General features: G+C 37.3%; 1 protein-coding gene across 2 annotated transcripts in view; it reads right to left on the bottom strand.

The window, feature by feature from the left end:
* Positions 1-21,337, bottom strand: part of ZBTB10 (zinc finger and BTB domain containing 10) — a 33,222-nt gene that overhangs the window by 10,952 nt on the left and 933 nt on the right. Inside the window, exons 1-2 of one of the 2 annotated variants that reach the window (XM_042972904.1) lie at positions 20,268-21,300; positions 10,606-11,491 (exon numbers count right to left, since the gene is read on the bottom strand). In XM_042972904.1, the coding sequence (XP_042828838.1) occupies positions 10,606-11,491; positions 20,268-21,245 (1,864 nt within the window). In that variant the 5' untranslated portion in view covers positions 21,246-21,300. Of the gene's footprint in view, positions 1-10,605; positions 11,492-20,267; positions 21,301-21,337 lie in introns of those variants that run through there. The other variant, XM_007073796.3, reaches the window with a different exon arrangement.

Raw genomic sequence — 21,337 nt, 5'->3', positions numbered from 1 at the left:
GAAAGCTTAACAGATGGCAAATATATTCTGTGGACAATATTTCTTCTCAAAAACAAAATCATAACCATGCTACAAATATCAAATCTCTTTCAAAAGGTACTACTTAGTTCTTGATATCAAAAACAAATTCTCATGGGTGCCTGGATGGCTCAGGAGATTGTCTCTCTCCCTCTCTGCCCCTCCCCTATCACACTGTTTCTCTTTCAAAAATAAACATTAAAAACAAAACAAACAAGCAAACAAACACACACAAATTCTTAGAATAGGTAAGCTCTTCCAGGTTGACAATAAGCATGTTTAACTCAGGAATCAATACATCATGCTGGTACCTTATTCAAAAGCAGCCAAACTGCCTAGCAAACCATTTTTAATCAGTTGATGTGAATGGGATAGGAGGCACCTAACCATTCACTTCAAACAGAAATGAATTTTGTTTCACTAGCAAGCAAAAGCAGTAACTCTGGGTCATCGTTTTTCTCCAAAACTATAGGATTAAAGAATAAACTCTACTATATTTGGTTTTAGGACATTCGCCACCTTCCTACTGAAATCTTTTTCATTTAAACTTGGCAAAAAGGGCTAAGATATCTCTGCAAACAAAAGACCTTTTTTTTTAAAGAACTATTAAAACAGTTTCACAAGATAGCCATCTTTCTGAATTACAGCAGGTATAGGTACACTATGTATTATCATTCAAACGACTGAATGAATTTAAATGATTGAATTCAAATGGCTATAAGCTGCTTTTTCTCCAGTGAACAGGTAACTACAGACCTCTTCCCCCCCCACCCCCCACACAAACCAAACACCAGATTTTACGCATTCAAGTCTGTAAGTCCCTTTATGTATCTCATTTAAATTTTACTACAAATTTATGGAAGAATAGTAAAAATATTATCAGCTTTATGAGGAACCTAAGATAAGCTAGTGGCAGAGTGCTACATTTATTGCCTATATTACATTGCCTCCCGAGAATATGTAAGTTCCAAACCTATGGACTTGCTGCACACGAGGCCAAAAAAAAAAAAAAAAAAAAAAAAAAAACAATCTGCAATGCTAGAAACGAGTGAAGTACACCCATCTTTAACTTAGTTTCCTAGTGATACTTTATACTTTTTGCTAAATGAACAAAAATAAACTTTACACTCCATGCTAAATCAACATTTGCTTTACTAACTTTATTTAATAAAACCATTTCCAAAATCTTAAATGTACCTAGGTATCAGCTATTGTGGTTCTTTGTAAGTATTACATTTTTGTCTTTGAAGGCAATTTTCTCTTCAGGTTTATTTTTAAATAACTGACTAACCATGTTTTTGCATGTTTAAAAAGATGACATTTTAGTCATGGATTTTTAAAAAATCAGATTAACAGAAAATCAGATTAACAAGCAAAGAAAAGAGAATGAGATTAAAAAAAAAGAATGGTGTGGTGCCTGGGTGGTTCAGTTCCGTTTAAGTATCCAACTCAATTTCAGCTCAGGTCATGATCTTGCAGTTGTGAGATTAAGACTGAGCCCTGTGCGTGGGGCTCTGCACGGGCAGTGAGGAGCCTGCTTGGAATTCACGCTCTCCCTCTCTCTGCCCCTCTCCCCCCACACTCCTGCAAGTATTCTATCAAAATAAATAGTTAAAAAAATAAAAGTAAAATAAAGTAAAATCTTGGTCTCTACTCCCTCTTTAATTTATAACAATCACAACTTCATTTTTCTCACATAAAAAAGAGTGGCAATGTTTGCCCACTTCACAAAGTTCTGTGAAAAGTGACACCAGGGGGCGCCTGGGTGGCTCAGTTGTTTATAAGCATCCAACTTTGCCTCAGGTCGTGACCTCACAGTTCGAGTTTGAGCCCCACATCGGGCTCTGTGCTGACAGCTCAGAGCCTAGAGTCTGCTTCAGATTCTGTCTCCCTCTTTCTCTGCCCTTCCCCCACTCGCACTCTGTCTCTCTCAAAATAAACATTAAAAAAATTTTTTAATGAATAAAAGTGACACCAGTAAATGAAAATACTGAGTAAACTGTGAAGTGTAATATCAATCTGGTGTCATTAAGTGTGATTAATCTTGGGGCCTATTGTTATAGGTTTCTCTTGGACCACGGCAGGCAATGCTTCCAAACCATCTGGTAAAGGGAGTGGTACGGCACTTGCCTGTAAATGCTAAATAAACAAAACCAAGTTGGAAGGTTTCCCCAACAATTTTCTTCTGGGTCTCAAAATTCCAAACATGAAGCAGGTACAAACTTACTCAGACTTGTCTTAAGAGACAGATATTCTTGAAATCAATGAAATGATAGAGAACATCAGAAATCAAGATTTATTATTTTTTTTAATATTTATTTTTGAGAGAGAGACAGAAAGTATGAGGTGGACACAGGCAGAGAGAAGGAGACAGATTCTGAAGCAGGCTCCAGGCTCCAAGCTGTGAGCACAGAGCCCAATGCAGGGCTTGAATTCATGAACCGTGAGATCATGACCTGAGCCGAAGTCAGAAGCCTAACCGACTGAGTCACCCAGGTGCTCCAGAAATCAAGGTTTTGGAAGTCACTAACTCAACTGTACAAAAAACTCTTAAGAGACCCAGTAAGATATATTCCACTTTCATATAAATATATCAACATCAAGTTTCTCTTCTCTGAAGACAGTTTCAGAACTGTTTTTTTCATAAACAGGTACAATTTTTTTCTCTTGATTGTGATCAGGTTTTTTTCTGCTTTTCAGTGGAGAGTAGTCAGTTATAAATGTATCATATAAAATGCCCTTGACAATTCCTGTAGTAGGATAGAGACTCAACATATAGTAGTTTCCTTTCCCCCACTGACTCAAGTGACTGCCCCATCTTTACTTAGATTAAGTTCTACTGTTTTTTCTTTGCACTACTCAACTAGGGCTGTTATTTCTGCCCTCACTAGTCCTTAAAAGGTCTACCCAGATCACTCCCCACTCCAATCCATGAACACACGCCAAATGTTTTTTTTCCTAAAGGCTAATATAAACACACCTAATCTCTAGTTAAAAACCTCTCACTACCTCAGTCTATTTTTGAAACCGAATCGACAAACTTACCATGTAAAACAAAGAGAATTACAATCTGCTCTAACCTACCTACCCAACCTCATCTTCCCACTACACTCCTTCTATTCTTTTACCTATTTACCCTGATTTCTTGCCGTGTTGTAGTCACTGAACAACCTCCCCCTCCTCTGGCAAAGGCTTACACAAGACCCTGTTCTTACTATTGCCTTCTCCATGAAGCCTCCTCCAACTCTTCTGAGCAGTTAGGAACCTCCCATTGCATCTGCTCATCCTACTTATTTTAAACATTTGTTCCAATGCACTGGGTACGTTTCTACCCTACAGCGACCCTACTATGAACAAGTTCCAGGTAAGGTAATCCTCAATCTTGACATCAACGTCATCTGACAAGATACTTACTTTTTTGGGGACTTAAATAGAAATTTTATTATCAGGGGCACCTGAGTGGCTCAGTTAGTTAAGCAGCCCTCTTGATTTCAAGTCAGGTCATGATCTCACAAGATGGAGTACCACATCAGGCTCTATACTAACAGCCTGGAGCCTGCTTGGGATTCTCCCTCTGCCCCTCCCCTGCTTGCTCACTCTCTCAAAATAAACATTTTTAAAAAATTTACTAGTAAATTTCCTGTTATGATGTGGAAAGCTATTCTGGTATCCCAGAAAAATAATATTTGGTTATAAGATAACTTTTCTGGAGAGTAGATCTTTGAATGAAGATTTAAGACCTTCTGGTCACCCCAGAATAAATATTAAGACTATGTCAGAAACCAAAGTTTCAGTTTTATAGAACTCTCAGGGATTGACACTTAGACAATCTGATACTCTCAGGCAGAACTCACAAAAATGCCTTTGTAACTGATCTACAAGGCTTCTTCAGTACCTAGTCTGGCCACACAGATTCTATTTATTTAGGGTTTCTAACTTATTGGTAATAATCCTAACTACAGTCATCTCTTGGGACAAATACGGCAGACAGGGAGGGAAAGGAACACTAGGCAGATGAAAAGAAGGGGAAAAAAGATGGCAGAATATTCCTACCACCATACAGCTATCTACTATCATCCTTTTAAGATTAAACATTGGGAAGATTCTTATGGATTAGTGTATTTTATAATCCATTCACTACTGGTGGACATTTACTTTTTAAAATGATCATCAGGCCTTCAAACTATCATTTAACACCCAACTGTAACAGTTTCTGAAGAAAAGTGACTGGATATTATCACTTATAGATCATCCTTCATAACACATTCAACCAAAAGGATGCCTCAAAGTTAAAGAACATCTGGGACCCCCTAACAAAGAAAACTAATCTAGATCCATCAATCTATCTACTTACAGTAAGATGTAGAAGGCAGCAATTTTCAGATTTTATAAAAGTAATAACTACAATACTCCCAGTGGTGTCTAGGGGTAGCATCCTATAATCAGAACAGTATTTCTGCAAAGAAACATGAATATTCACATTTAAAGAAATGAGTAAAAGATATAAATAGCTGGTTTTGCTGCCAGCTAAGAATCAAGTTTTGTTGCCAAAATGATTAAGAAAAAGCTTTGGGTAGTTTTTACAGATTTCAAGATTTCAGAATTACAAAATTTTCCTTTCTTTCTTCCCATTAGAGACATTATGTGGGATACAATCAGAACCAGTTACAGTTAAGTGACAAAAGTTAGTCCAAAGCCCACATCTCCTTAAATAAAGCCAAGTTTCATGGTTTTTAAACATATTTAATAGTTTATAAATTTATATAGCATGGTCAAAACAGGACTCTCAAATGTGATGGCCAATTTTCAAAATTGTAAAAAGTTAATCATTTAGAAAGCAGTTTAAGATTCTGCAACATTTGGGGCACTTGCGTGGCTCAGTTGTTTGTCAGACTTCATCTCAGGTCATGATCTCATGGCTGGTGAATCTGAACCCCATATCAGGCTCTTCACTGTCAATGCAGAGCCTCCTTCACATCCTCTGTCCCTCCCTCTGCCTTTCCCTTGCATGCACGAGCTTGCATGTACACGCACGCACCCACAGGTGCATGTACACTCTCAACCTGTCTCAAAAATAAACATTAAAAAAGATTCTGAGGGCACCTGGGTGGCTCAGCTGGTTAAGCATCCAACTTCAGCTCAGGTCATGATCTCACCATTCGCAAGTTCAAGTCCCATGTTGGCCTCTGTGCTGACAGCTCAGAGCCTGAAGCCTGTTTCAGATTCAGTGTCTCCCTCTCTGTCCCTGCCCTGCCCCCTCTTGTGCTCTCTCTCTCAAAAATAAACATTAGAAAAAATTTTTTTAAAGTTTCTGCAACATCTGACTGAAGGTAATGCATATACCTATTATCGTCCAAAACATAGAAAAGCAGAAGTGCGGGTTAGTAGCAAACTCTGAAGAATTCAATATAAATAGAATAATTCATTAGTCCAAACATGACCCATTGGAGTATCTTAAAGATATTTAGCTTGAACATTCTGTTCTCCAAGTTGTCTTCTAAATACTCAAAAATTATTTGCTTTTTAACCAAAAGGCAAATATGCAAATTGAAATTTTAAAGCTAAAACTCTATTTGTAAAGGATTAATAGAAATTTACAAATGTTGTAAAGCTGTTTTCCCTGAGAAGTTCAGATGAGAGAAAGGAACGTTTAGATTATTTAAAAGAACTGTTAAATTCTTTGCTGAGGTAAAATCACCTTGCATCCTGTATACATTAAGAAAAAATCCAGGGCCACCTGGGTGTCTCAGTAGGTTTAGCGTCAGACTTTGGCTCAGGTGGCTTGCTACTGTCAGCGCAGAGCTCACAGATCCTGTCCCTCCCCGCCCCTTCCCTGCTGGCACTCTCTCAAAAATAAATAAAACATTTAAAAAAATCAATCATCTATACAGAATTGTAATCAGCTTTTATTAAAGATAAAAACCAGGTTATATAATCTACGGCTTCATTTACAGAGGAAATGGTTATTATGCTACATGGTATCAACTATATAAAACCCCAATGGAGAAATTCCTTTCAGAATTCAGTACCAGAAAAGTTTGTCATCCTCCAGAACTGGCATGTTTCCTCCTTTTGAGAGAGGCTTAGTATCTTAGAGCCAATTAAAAGCTTAATTAGGGCAACCATATTAACACCCTTGACTAGCACACTTAATTTCTTTACCGCTAAATTGTTTTGCTGATTTGTCAGTCATTTCAAAAAATGTTTGTACAAAATGTGGTATATATGCATGCATAAATTAAATGTGTATACAAGCAAAGCAGTATTTACAATGGGTGCAACCTGCTAGTGTGAATGAAATAACAGAAGAATCTAGATTCAGAAAACCATGTTCCTTATAGTCCCAGAGCATCAAAAGATCAAAAATAGGATTAACACTTGACTTGCTCTGTGAACACATTGTTAAATAATTTAGTTATTATTTTTACTCCTACAATTTAATTTCTAATCTTAGATTTTTATCTACTTCATTTGGCTGAAATTGGTTTTCTGGCTGTGTATCAGCAAGACAAGTATTTGAAATTTTTATATTAGCAGAGGAACTAACTCATTAATGACATCTTTTTTCCCTATTACCTAGAATTTAGTCTTTCCCAATAGTTTTAATTATCCCATAAACCTTAATAAAATAAAAATGACAGAAGTTTCTAACCTTTCCTGAGTTCTACTTTGTTATTTTAATTTTCTTCAAATGTTTATTTTTGAGAGAGAACACAAGTGGGGAAGGGGCAGAGAGACAGAGGGAGACACACAATCTGAAGCAGGCTCCAGGCTTTGAGCTGTCAGCACAGAGCTGATAGAGGACTCATGAACTGTGAGATAGATCATGACCTGAGCCCCAGTCAGATACTTAACTGACTAAGCCACACAGACACCCCTCCTGAGTTCTATTTTCAAATATCCTCCTATATTAAAACTAATTTGAAGCAAACTGCATTAGTGAGTCAAATAACAAACATGCTAGTTTAAGATAAAAAAAAAAAAAAAAAACCCACCTAAATAAAATCCCTGATATTTGTGGGTACATCTTATCTCAATATCTTACAACCTTTCTGTATGAGGCATCTGAACACCAGCTTCAACATTATGTGGCAAGAAGATATTTAGAGCTGTGGTTTACAAACTGTAGACTTAAGAATCTGGGGGAAGTCATAGTTCTTATAAAGGATCCACAAATCCAAATATGTCCAGCATTGCTTGTAGACTATATAATTTACTAGGACTTTTCAATATTTATGTATAGAGCTTTAAATTCATTTAAAACTATTTCACTGAACATTTTCACCATTTCTAAATAAATGGAAGTCAAAGTATAACCAATGATGGTACAGTTCATAAAAATGTTTGAGATTTTAAAAGGGACCAATTTTTTAAAAGACTGAGTCTACTAGTTCATTAATTGCAAAGTTTTATTGTGAGATAGTCCTTAACATGAAACCTGCCTCTATTTTTACTAGCTGATTGACCTTGAGATGGGCCTTAACCTTGATAAAACACAGATGCACCGTGTTCTATATTGGTCAGAATTTGCCTGAAGAGTTGTAGTTAATTCTGTACACCACAATTTCTGGGTAAAAAAAAAAGGGGGGGGGGTTAATTGTAAGAAAGATGGTAAAAAGGTTTGGAATTCAGAAGGTGGGTGGTATAGCACTTAGCCTAGAAGAAAAAGGGACTTCAGGGGAATACTTAAATTATTTATAATATCAAGAGTCATCAGGTAGATTTGGAGAGATTAGGTTAAGCTCAGATTATACTACTCAAAATGGAAGAATCAGGAAATTTATAAGAAGCAAATTGCGGCTCAATATAAAATAACTTCCTAATAACTACAGTCATCATACACTGGAATGGGCTGCTTAAAAGAGTATTCTTTCTAAATATTCAAACAAAAGGTCAAGCTGAGGCCAATAAGACCATCCTTCGTAGAATTTAGTAGAAAGTACACTGCACTGGAAAACTGACTTCAAATAATCTCAATAGTCTCAACTTTAAGGGGACCTAGGATGACTAGGATAGGTGTGCTTTGTCATTTAATTTTAATAATCCTAGAAATAAGTACCATAGTTTAAAGATAAAGAAACCAAAGGCAAGAGTTTAATTTGATCATGGTTACGCTGTAGTTAAATGTTAAATACACAGCTCATTTTCAAATCATAACTCCATTTGGGCTCTTTCCTCTTTGTCAGTGGATTTCAACCTTTGCTCACTGTGTAATCACCTACAGAGCTTATAAAAATTCTAACAACCAGGACACATCACAGAACCAATTAACTCAATCCCTACTGTAAAGACCCAAGCATCATGGTCTGTAAAGTTCCCAAGTGATGTTAATATGCAGCCAAAATTAAGATCCACTACTCTATACCAAGGGTTGGCAATAAGGCTTTATAGTGAAGCATATCCATGTTCACTTGTGTTTATTGTCTATGGCTGCTTTCATGATGTAAATCAGACACTGACCTTATAACTGGCAAAACCAAAAATACTTACTCTTTGGTCCTTTACAGCAAAAATTTGCCAACCCCTGGCTCGTTTTATTATGTCCGAACCATAATAATCTCATAAGACCCTATTTCCTGCCATTCAGTGAGTTTGGATCTAGAGGCCTTGAAAAGTTGCAAAAAGTTTAACTGAAATATAGCACATCACTGATTAAACCAATTTGTCAGTTAAACAAGGTCCAAAACCAAAGTGATACTCATAACGTAATAATCTTTTCTAAGATGTAAGAGATAAACTGAAAACATATTATTAGACTACTAAAAATTAATTTATGATACGCCTACTCCATTGATGCAAACTCAGCTGGGGGGGGGGCTGGCCAAGATAATAGCCAGTAATGTTATTTTTTAATGAATGCATTGTGGTTCAGTATGAGTGCTTTTCTTTGAATCATTCCAATTATATGTGGGACTATGAATGGGTTTGGCTCTGATTAGTTTTGCCAATTACTACCCCAAAAACCTGCTTATTCCTTAAATTGTGTATATATGTATTTTATTTAAAAAACACTACAGGGTTCCCAACATACTATTAAACAATTAATCCCTGCAACGGAAAGACAATGTAGTTCTAATTTTTGAGAACTGCTTTCAAGGGCTTGTACATTAAAAATTAAGCCAAGGGGCACCTGGGTGGATCAGTTGATTAAATGCCCAATTTTGGCTCAGGTAATGATCTCACAGTTCATGAGTTTGAGCCCAGCATTGGATTTTGTGCTGAAAGCTCAGAGCCTGCAGCCTGCTTTGGATTCTGTTATCTCCCTTTCTCTCTGCCCCTCCTCCCCTCGAGCTCTGTCTCTCTCTCAAAAATAAATAAATACTGTAAAAAAAAAAAATTTTAATTAAGCCAAAATAAAGTGATGCTAAGAAATTCTATCTTCCCTTAATACTTTAAAGAAACTGCCTCTGGGCTTTTCTTACTGAACAGTTGACAAGTAGGAGGGAAAAGATCAGTAAATCGTTATTACACAGGCATGCTGATTTTTACAAAACTAAATGTAAAAACCAATGAAAACTAAATCCAAACCTAAAAAGACAGAGAAAACCATTTCATTTCATAAGATTACTATGGCATTTTGCCCTTTGAGACCTAAAAACAATGATTCTCTTTAACAGAAAGTACTCCATCCCCAGATAATCACCATGATGTAAATCAGACACTGAAAGAGCTTTGAAAGCAACAAAACAAATATCAAATCATATGTGACAGTGGTAGATATATACCTCAAGTCTAGGGTCTGCAAAGGAAAACCTCAAATCCACTGAACTCTTCTTCAAATATATTTAAGTTAGTTAGGCACAGGCAATTAAAGATAAAATTTTCAAATCTTTCTATTTACACACACAGTAACAATGGTCTCCCACTCCACTAAAAAAAAAAAAAAATCCATAGTACAAATGTGATATGCTAAGATTGTGTTGTATGTGTATACATTTAGGTTAAATAATGAGGAGAAAGGTCTGAGTCCTTTTAGTAACAGGCAAATGAGAATGAAAATGAGGGGACAATGGGACAAATTTAAAACGTGTAGCTTCTGTAAGATTTATGGTGAGAACAGAACAGTAGCCCTAAACAAATTAGAATAATCCCACTGTCATTTGCAAAATCCTATAAAACAAATGTTTACTCCCCCCACAAACTGGGAATAAAAAATGTTAACTAGGTCTCAAAAATGTTCTGAAATGACAAACTGATTATATATTACAACTAAGATTTTAACTAAGATTACAAAGACTTTATCCTTTCCAGTACTGGATGCAAAAAAAGTGATCAGAGCATAAAGATCAGAAACACCTAACAACTATAAATGAAGCTGAGTCCACATTACACATAATAATATAAACAAACACCTGATTAACACAAACTTTGAGAAACTCACACACACACATGTTCCGAGAAAAAAGACATAGCAGAATTATATGCTTGAGTAATTTTCTCCCTTCTACTATAAACACTCAAATTTAGTATTACTTGTGGATTACTTCTATGATTTAAAAAAATACTTTAAAAATATACTTCAAGATTATATCCAATCAGAATTAATTAGAATGAAAACCCAGATACCTTTGTATATAAAATATTTACCTGGTTCTTCCTTGATGAATGATAAATCTTCCTCTGGATAGGCAACAGGTGGCTGCATCACTGAGCAATCTTCTAAATTTGTTTCATTAGGTGGTATATTATAAATAAATCTCTTTGTAGTTTGGTTTTTCCTCCTTGTTTTGCCAGTCTCTTGAATTCCCTGGGAGCCCATATTATTCCAAATAAACACTTTTGTTTGACCTTGAGATTCATTTTCAGCCAATTCAGGTGAACCATCCTGGACCCAACTACTGTCATTCATCTGGTAGTTTTCTATTTGGCCCTCGTCGACGTTACAACCATCATTTTCAATTTTTACATTACTTGCCAAATTGGTAAGATTCCGTGTCGCCCAGAAACTGGCAATTTTTTGATCCCGTGATGAAGATAGACCATCTCTATTAACTGGTTTTCTATTATTATAGTCCACGACAACAGACTCTGGAGCTTCTGATTTAATGCTTATATTTAAGGCATCTTTAATGAAATTTCGGCAGGTTTGAACAACTTCACTCATTTGAAGATAGCTGGCCACTGTCATCACTTCAATGGCATTTTGGCTTGTGAGCACCAGGTTACCAGAATACAAGAAGTCCAAGATGACTGAAAAACCTTGAACTGCAGCAATATCTAAATGGGTAGTATTGTTTTGGTTAGGGCTTTCTTTGTTTGAAAAGCAATATAAAGTCTTAAAGAAACGGCTGCCTGCAACCAGGATGTTCTTATGGGCTTTAAAGATTTTTCCGCTCACCACGATGCTGACATCGCAAAGAATACCTTTCTTTCTTTGTTCATTTAGTTGTCGAAGAAGTTGATAGCAATAAGAGTTCTCATTTGGCCTACTATTAAAGTCACAGTACCCCTCCTCTGATGGTATTTCTGACTCCTGTAATTGGATGGAAAACATCAATATTAAATTTTATCTACTTTCTAAAAACCCCAAAGGAAAACATGTATCATCAATGTAACTTTTTAAAAAGTGCTAACCAAACACATTAACATTAGTAATCCTGATGTATTTTGAGACCATAGTGTTCACAGGGATCCCAAATACTGAGAGTAAAGTTGTGAAGAGCTTGGTGCAAGCCACTGCTATTCTAAGTCAAACACATCTGAATGAGGATCAGCAGGAGTTCATTTGAGGAATAGCATGAATCATGTTACTTTTTTCATATATAAGCCAAGGATATAGATTAAGAATTACTTAAAATCATAATAATACTTTCTTATGAAAAGAAACTTTTCTATATGAATCAAATTAGTTTGCTTTATCTCTGATAGGAATGCAGCAGCCTTCCTAATTGAACTAACAATGTTCAAGTTACAGTATGTTGGGCATCTCATCCTATTTAACACTACTAAAAAGGTAAATTTTAAGTCTTGGCAAACATCCAAATAGTTTAGGTCAATGAAGTTAATTAAATCTAATTCAAGAAGATAAAGTTAAGACCCTAATAGGAAAATGGGTTTCAACTACAGGAATATCCAGCTATATAATTTCCCAATCAACTTTCAAAATACCTTATCAAAAATTCCTGAACTCAAAATTCTCAAAAGTTTATAATTTTCTTTCTTTCAATCTGACAAGTACTCATTAGAGTTCTGTTTAGCATCACTAAAGTTATGGTAATTTCCTCTAGAGCCACAGCACACTGTTTAATAACTTCCGCTAGGTAACTGAAGTAATCACTTTTTCCAATCAAAAAAGTGCTTAGACATTTCTAGTAGAAAAGATAACTGAAAATTGTGACCTGAAGTGTTAGTCCACTTCTGTGAAATAATGACACACAGACAAATCTAAGATTATATGAGCATGGGAAAAACATGGAAAGATACATACTAGATTGTAAACATGCTGGGAGGACTGATATGCTTGGAGAGAAGAGAGGAAGGGGGAATTAGGGAAAAATATTGAAGGGTGTTGGAGACACAGTTAAGACTGCAAAAGAATTCTCATGGAAATAATATTCTAACTGGTGGTAAGATTCCTAAACAATCCCACAACTTCCTTAATTAACCCCACCCCACATGGGTAAGGCTAAAGCACAAAAATACTAGGTTAAAGTTTGAGTACTGAACACAGCCATACATACAATTCCAATTCTCTTGAAACTAAACCAGGTCACATGGTCCATTTAAGAATTTGTGTGTTTTCAAGTATGAGAAGTCAACTGAAAAGAACCAAAATTAGAATTCCAGGTCCCTTCAGTATTTGCAAGATAACCTTGCAAATCTGAGATACAGGATCACTATATATAGAAGGAAGAATGGCAAGTAGACATTTTCCTCTATTTCCAACTGACCCTTGGCAGTCTATCACTGTCCCAGTGTCTCACATACAGAATGCCTTATACTGTATGCCTAGTCCCTCACATTCTCGATCTACCATACCAAAAAGTCTCATGCTCTAAATTAGCTATTTTTCCCTACCAAACACCCAATCTTCAGCAAAAACTGGTAATAGCCAAGGTTTGTGTGAGGTAATCAAAACAAATAATTCTCAAGTCCAAATTTTTTTTGCTTTTGAAGGTGTGCAGGGAAGGAGGTGAGATAAAAGACATTGTTTCAACCTTTAGAGCTTGTACATAAACCAGCATGTTTAGCATCACTAAAGTTATGGTAGAGGGGAATGAACACGTATAAATATATAAAGAACTAAACCAATACTAGAAACACCTACAATCAATGCTATGGTATAATTTTCTATAAAAGCATCATACTGCTTACTTGATCTCCCTCTTATGAGACTATTTGAATAAGACTTTTTACTAATATCCTTACGCTTTCTACTCACTACAGAAATTTCCAAACTCGAAAAATCTTCCTTTGATGCAGGCCTGAAACTGAGCTTTGCTATGCATGCCATACCTGCCCAGCAAAGCTCATTTGGTTCAAAGTTCTGATGTTGTAGTAACAGTATAAATACTTGGAAGAAGCAAAAATTTAAGCACTGATCAAAATTTGGCAGCACATCATGAAGTATTTGTGGAAGCAGTGAACTAGCATTTACAAATCAAGAACCCACCTAGAGTTTATACATCTGGCAGTTCAAACTCGCAGTTCAAGCTCTTTAAGAAGGAGGTAGCTATATCTAACTGTGGCAGTCATTTTAGGCTATGGTCACTGTGTTCTGCATTTTCTGATTTTCTGGGCCAGTCCCAATTTCTGAAGTCCTCTGCCATTATCAGACCAAATGTCCTAACTTTTAACAGTAACTCAGACAAAACCCTATCCACCAAAATATTTACCCATACTATTTTAACACAAACTATACAAATCAAACACAACTGTTCACCTATTTTTTCTCTCATTACTGTTATACAAGAATAATAATGTTCTTTGATTTTATGAGCGACATCAGCAATTTCATTTCCGCTACTGAGTAGAGCACTAGGTCTTGTTTCTGTAGCACCTATTAAACATGCTCTTCACAATGAAGGCTTTTCAAGTCAAGAATATGTGTAGTTTCGGCAGTTGGGTAACACAGAGCTTCAATAAGCACATAGCTTTAAAGTAAATTGCTGGTATTATATGCTGAACTAAATAAATTAAGAAAAATCTTAGTACTAAATATAAAAATCTTTAAAGTAGTTTCCTAAGAACTCTTGGCATCTGTCTCTGGTTCTTTAACATTCTAAATGTCCACTCCTAGTATATGGTAACATAAGTTCAGTGATATGTAAAAATATACTGATGAAAAGATTTAAGTATTTCCAGAAGTGGTCTTTTCAAATGTTGGGAACCTTTTCTGTTCCCTTTCCCAAAAATGGAAAGCACAACTTAGCCTAGACATCAGTCTAAACTGGCTGAACGATATTTTAAGGAAACGGACATTCAGACTTCAAAAGTTAGACAATTTGTTACACTGAAGATTCTATAAATGTGAAAAGCTTTCAAGTTTTTTACTTGTGAAAATGCCCAAAGTAAAATTACAATTTTACATCTGTAAGAGACCTTAGAATTAACTCTTCTATAATCAAGAAAATATAAAAAGGTGTTGATTTAGTTAAAATCCTCATAACATGTATCTTCAAATCTACTTCCAAAGAAGCTTATATAAGTACTTTACTCACAGAGGAAAAAGCTGCTAAAAGCTTGAAAAATTCTGACTTCACTCAATTATTAAATAAGCATTAAACAAATGCCTACTTTACACAAGTTCTACACTGGGGACCAAAAATGAGGAAGTATAGTTCCCAATTTGAAGACTATCACTAGTGGGCAAGACTCTTAAGGTACTGAAGATTGTAACAAAGTTGTTATGAGGGCAGAGAGGAGGTGTATACAGTCCAGTGTTTTTTGTTTTGTTTTGTTTTGTTTTTTTTGGTGGTGGGGGAGGATGCTTATGCTTTTTGGAAGAAAGATCTTGAGCAGAGCCTTACAGGACAAAAGAGTGGGATGGGAGGATGAACATTCTAAGCAAATAAAACATTAAAAGAAACAAGACAGTCTACAAGAATCTTCACAATACCAGATTTATGAAAGAACTTGAAGGTGATCCCAAAAAAGCCCAAGAAATACAAGTATACACTTATGAACATTTTTTGAGACATATGTCAATAGCTTCCAGCAGTTACCAAGAGATCAGAATCTGTCCCCTGCCCACCCCCAGATTAAGAACCACTGTAACAGGTACCTACAGAGCCTTAGAAACAGTGATCTGATTGGATTAGAAGATATAAGAGATGGTTATGATAGCAAAGTAGGGGATTAATATCAGGGAACTAGAACTAGAGATACTGTGACCAGGGGAAGCTACTGTTTAATAGTGCAACATACTTGCAAGAAACCAGGACCCTAACTAACCTAAAATGGATAACGTTAATGGGGGGAGGGGTGATGAGTCACAGCCTGGAAAAATACCTGGAAGATAAAAATCAGCAGAACCTGAATAATCAACTAGATTTGGTTGAGGGGGTAGGGATCATAGGGTTGGTCTTCAGCACTCTAACTTGGGGAGCTAGATAATGCCACCAACTTGCAAAGAATCCAAGACCACCACCCATCTCCACACCCTTATGAGAAGAGTTGGGGATACCTTCATTTACAGTGAGTTCATCTGTAGTTAATCCACCAATCATAAGAAAATATTAGTTAAAAATCAACAAGTAATTAGTATTTACTTTCCCTACCCAGAACTAGTCCTTTAAATAAATGGATTAGCAGAAAAAAGGCATTTCCAATGCAAAACAAAGTATAAAATTAAAGTATTAAAAACAAAAATCTTTACTGCTTTTGTTGCAGCAACCCACTACAATACTATACTGAAAGAATGAAAATGTCAATTTCACTTCCAAATCCAAATTTTAGAACAAAATGGAAATTCTAATTCTATAGGTTAGCAGTGGAAATCTTCAATTTTAGATACTAAAGATATGCTTTATTACCAGCTCTCTTCTAAAAACACAACTACCCAGGTGTCTCTGAACAGCAACATATTTCTTCATGATCCTCCCCTGTTTAAAACTGCTAAATTTAACTGCTAAATGGTTGCCCATTTGTTAGAATAGAATACAATCATTTTAGCATGACAAAATACCCTCCATAGTCTATTACCTATTCAAATTTGATTTTTCATTCTGGTCAGCAACCAAATTATCCACTTCTTAGACACATCAATTTCATTTTGTTAATGCTGCTTCCAATTGCAGTGCCTGCAATGCCCTCCCCTCCCTGTTCAACAGCTATTCATTTAACTCAATGAAGTTCAAGAGCCAATTATACAAGCTTCTCCCAACCTTCACAAGTAGAATTTATGACTCCCTTCCTTTACTGTTTCCATTGTAATCTGAACATACTTCTAATATGGTATCTATCATTTTATTGTCTGTCTCTTCTTACTAGACTACAAGTTCCTTGATGGCAGAGAAAATGATTTACAGGTTTACCTCCAGTGCCTTGAATGTACCTAATATAAGTAAATTTGAGAAGGAGAAAGAAGCCAATCCTAGATACACTATAAGGTAGTCAAAGACACTACTAAAAAGTCAAACCCAAGGCAAATGAACCAGCTCAATAAACCAAACACAATGAATGTTAGAACCTACATAATATTATACAAAATGCTTCTTTAATGGGCCATAAGTTCATCTTTAAGATTTCTTAGTGAAAACTTTCAGACTTTCTTCCTAAATTGTTAACAACAAACCTTTAAGCCTTATTTTTGCCAAATGCAAAGAAGGCTGGGTAGACTGTCACTTTGTCACTTTTGCTTTAGTTGCTAACCTCAACATATTCTTATTAGTAATTTCAATCAGATCACTGATCTAAATTAAGTATTTACTTTCTAGAAAGGTTAACTAAATTTATAATATATTTAAGTGTATGTTTCAGACTTAGCAAACTTAGAGTTGACAGAATGTGTGATTTAGGCTATGAAAATTTCACAATTGGATAGAAAGTGATCTGAACCAAGATACAGTGGTAATCACTGTTATTAAAGCAATTTTAAAGTCCTCTGGGCCAAATGGTCAAATTCTGTATGAGCTAATCATTGAACTTGCCTCAAAGAAGATAATTACTACTCAAAAAAACCTGTATGCTGCCCCTTACACCCTTATAAATACAGGTATCTCTCCAAAATAGAAGGCTCAGAACAGATTCTGAGAGCATATTTTGACTCTCCCATGAGCAGTCTTAACAACCAACAGCCAATTAACGGTATAGCAAACTTTTTAGGAATGTACTGTAATTCTTTGGTCACTACAGAATTAATGAATCGTACTTTCAGAAAGCATAAGAAAAGTAACACTTAGTGATAGTCTAAAATTTGGCCAACCTCCTCTCAAAAAAACATCCCTCTTTAAAATAAAAAATTAAAAAATTTTAAAAAAAAGGAGGGGTGGAGTTGAAAGGAATAAAGGGAGTGAACTACCCTTAGCCTCAAATTCAATTCTTGCCTGAAGAACTCTAGAACTCTCATTTCATTATTTTTAAACAGGAGAAAGCCAAAGCAAAGTATTCTTATGAAGCTGTGAAAAAATCTGCCTATGTGAGAAAATCTCAGAATGTTCAAAGAACTGGATAACCAAGTCTCTGAAGGTATGAAATGGAGAAATGGTTTATTCTCTAGAATCAAGATTGATTCCACAAGATAAAGTGCTTTCCAAACTGTCAAAATTGGTAACACTGAAGACAGATGAGGTACCAGGCCCCCCCCCCACACCCTTACAATTATCTATGATAAATATACACAATGATAATAATGACTAGCATTTACTAAGTGATTATGTGCTGGCATATATACTTTTCATACACAAGGAAATTAGAAATTAACTCCTTTGCCTGCCAGGAAAATAGAGGATTAGGATTCAGGTCCCCTTAACCTTAAGCCCAAGAATGCTCTCACAGATTGTGTTATACTGCCTCCTACAGGTAATCAAAGGCTACAGGATAAGAAAAAAAAAAAAAAACAAAAACAAAAACCCCGAATTCTGTCCATAGGAATAACTCATTTCTTGAACAGGTCACTCATATTAACAAGACAGAGATATGTAGGTGGTATCTGGGGTAAACAGCAAGGTTAACACCCACAAACTAACGTTAGAATGAAAACAAAAAAAATCAGGATCAATTCAGAGGGGAAACATCTGAAACTCAATCAAGGGAACCAATATATATATATATATATACACCCTTAGACACAGGACGTACTTACTAAACTGTATTATCCTCAGCCTAATGAAAGTATGTCCTAAGAGAAAAATGGTATCTTAGATCTATAAAAATTTTTGAGGGGGCAAAGGAAAAAGGAAGGGTAAATCAGAGATCAAATTCAGAAAAGATTTTACCTAGGGAATGAATCCCCTGATCCAGATAATGCCTAGGGGAGAAGGTTACACCATACTAAGTCTATCATAAGGTTATCCAACTAATTCTAATTCCCCTTCCTCTGATTTCAGGTTCACTAAGCAGCTAATTATATTTTGCATTCCCATTCAGATTTGCCTAGAGGGACAGACTATGCTGACAAGAAAAGTAAGTGGGTCCACATGTATATTAAGAATATATATATTCCTTCTCATTGTCTTTTTGTAGTTTTCTGAATAACAAACCTATGATTATTTAGAAAAATATGCTTTCATTTTCACAAGTCCCCCTCCTCCATCATCTTACAAAATAACTTAATATATTACTTAACTCTTTAAAGCCTCTACTTCCACTTCTATAAAATAATATTACTTTGCAGAGTAAGGTGATGTGTGTTCGGCATACATTACAAAAGGAAATGCTAGTTATATTTCACTCCATTGCCCAAGCTCATAAAGCTAGTAATTGTAGAAAGCTGAGATCCGAACCCAGATTTACTCTAAAATCCATTCTTTTTCCATTACAACATTCTTTATAGGCCCTAGTCCCAGTTGTCATCGAGGACTCTTAAGACTTAGGACAATTAATTTACTTAACCTTTTGGGGCCATATATCTTTAAGTGACCTTCCTTCTAGGGCTTAGGCAACTAAAATTTGTACGAAGACTATTGCCATTCTCCACTGGGCAAAATAACCCTATGCTTTAAAGTTAACTTCTGAGAAACTGCTGTGCTATGGGGGGTTATTGGATAGCGCCTAATTAACTCCAGTGTTGTGAACAGTAAGATCACTCCAATACACACACAGAGACTAGTATCTAAAAGCTGATTTTCTAAAATCAATGAATGGCTACCAATACAAAAAAATGAATTCCATCCACCACATTGGTTGTCCAAAAACTCTTAAACGAGAAGTGCTCAACATCTATTTGGCTTGAAAAGGGATTACCAAAATGTTAAGACTACTATCTTTAGACTGGAAATATTAAAACAAGAAATAACTAAGGTACAGCTTATGTTTTGTAACTAAGGACTTATGTTTTCAAGCAGTTTAGTAAATAAAGTCTCTACCAACCTACTACCTGATAGAAATAACCTCACGTGAAACATCTCTAACATGCTAAGTGTAAAATGAACTGCATTTACAAGAAGGTTTTTAAAAGGGAGGATTAGAGAAAATCTCAGCACAAAAATCTGGGTAGGAGGAAACAAGGAAAAATTACAGTAATTTACCAAAAGCATGCCTTTGGTAAGAAAGTTCAACAGAGATGAATTTAGTAAAATTATTCATGGGGAGTGTTACCCAAATAGCTTGCTCTACATTTACATACTGCTCTCATAATTCACATTATCCTGACCTGATATAAAGAACTTTCTCAGCTGAACGTTTTCCTGAAAGGGTTAGCATCAAAGGTTAAGGAAATTGTTTAATTCATTCTTCAAAGAGTTGCCAGATTTGACTTCCACCAGCATGCTGAAAGACTGAAACATAAGGCAGCTTTTCTAAAATCACAGCTAATAAAATTTTTGACCGCAAAACCAACTTTTTGGGGTTAAAACTTTCAAACTCACTTTATTAAACTTTTAAAAAATTCAATCCCATGGACAAAGAAAGGAGTCATCAAAAAAATGCAGCGCTACGATTAGAAAATTGTCATTCCTTCCCCCCAACCCCCAACACAGGTAACTTTTGAAAACTTGTTCCCAGGCTTTCTAAACCCCCACGCACGAGCTCCCTTCAATGCCACAACTGGAATGATGCCTTCACCCAGGAAAGTGTTTTGTCTTTTTTTTTTTTTTTAGCTGATAAATCTTTCCTTTAAAGACCTTAAAAAGTAGGAGGATATACTGTACCTGGGCGTTGGCTTCGTGGAGTTTGTGCTCGGTAGAGACGTGATGTCTCAGAAGAAGGGTTTTCTTGTAGTTTCGGGTCCCTCGCGAAAGCTCATCGTGCCCCACTTGAGGAAGGTCCCCGCTTCCCCCGTCCTCAGGGGTCTTTTGGCACCAGCCACAAGACATAAGGCCAGTATCCTTGGAATACCGCAGCCAGGGAAAATCTTTGAGCCAAGAGGTCTGGAAGGAGCACTGTAGCTTCTGCATTAGGGACTTGGGCCGCGCGAGCGGGAAGTGCTGGACAGTCTCTCCTTCGCCAGCTCCCACACCGCTGCCCTCCACTTCGTCCCCGCCATCTCCGCCCGACCGCCTGCTGCTGCTGCAGCTGCCGCCTTCCGCCCCGCTGCCGTCGCCCAGGCTCGCCCCCTCCTCCTCGTCCTCGGTGCTGTCGCTCAGGGACGCGCCGTCCTGCATCAACTCCTTCCCCTCCAGCGCGTCCAGCTCCAGATCCACAGCCGCTGGCCCTCGCCCATTGAAATGCCTCAGGGGCCACGCCGAGGTCTCGGGGCGGCCGCGGCTACTGCCATTGTTGCCGAGACCCCCGCCGCCGCCTCCTCCTCGGAAGGCCAGAGTCCGACGGTTCCTTTCCGCTAGCAGGGGGCCCCCCGCGCCACCGCCGCCCAGCGAGGTGGGGCCGCCCGCGTCTTGGGGGAGCAGCAACTCCTTGGTTTCCTCGGCGGCGGCGGCCGCCCCAGCGGAGGCCTCCAGGTCTTGGGGCTCCAGGCCCTCCAATTCCACTTCCTCGTCGGCCCCCCGCCCATTGAGCTGCTGAGGCGCTAGCGGCTGGGGTTGTCTTGGCTGGGGCTGCTGAGGCCAAGCCGAGGCCTCCCCGCCAGCGTTATTGTTCGTGGAACTGCCGCCGCCGCCGCCGCCGCTGGCGGTGACCAACCCGCCTCCTCGGAACGCCAGCGTCCTGCGGTTCATTTCACTGAACGACATGGCGCGCGCCGCCGCCGCCGCCCGGTGCCCCGGCTCGCGCCCGGCCTCGGGCCGCGTCCCGCGCGTTCCCCGCCGCTCCCCCTCGGCTTCGC

This window comes from Panthera tigris, chromosome F2 (genome assembly GCF_018350195.1).
Source record: "Panthera tigris isolate Pti1 chromosome F2, P.tigris_Pti1_mat1.1, whole genome shotgun sequence".
Taxonomy (NCBI): Eukaryota; Metazoa; Chordata; class Mammalia; order Carnivora; family Felidae; genus Panthera; species Panthera tigris.
Note: the sequence above shows the minus strand (reverse complement) of the source record. Positions and strands in the feature narration are given on the sequence as shown.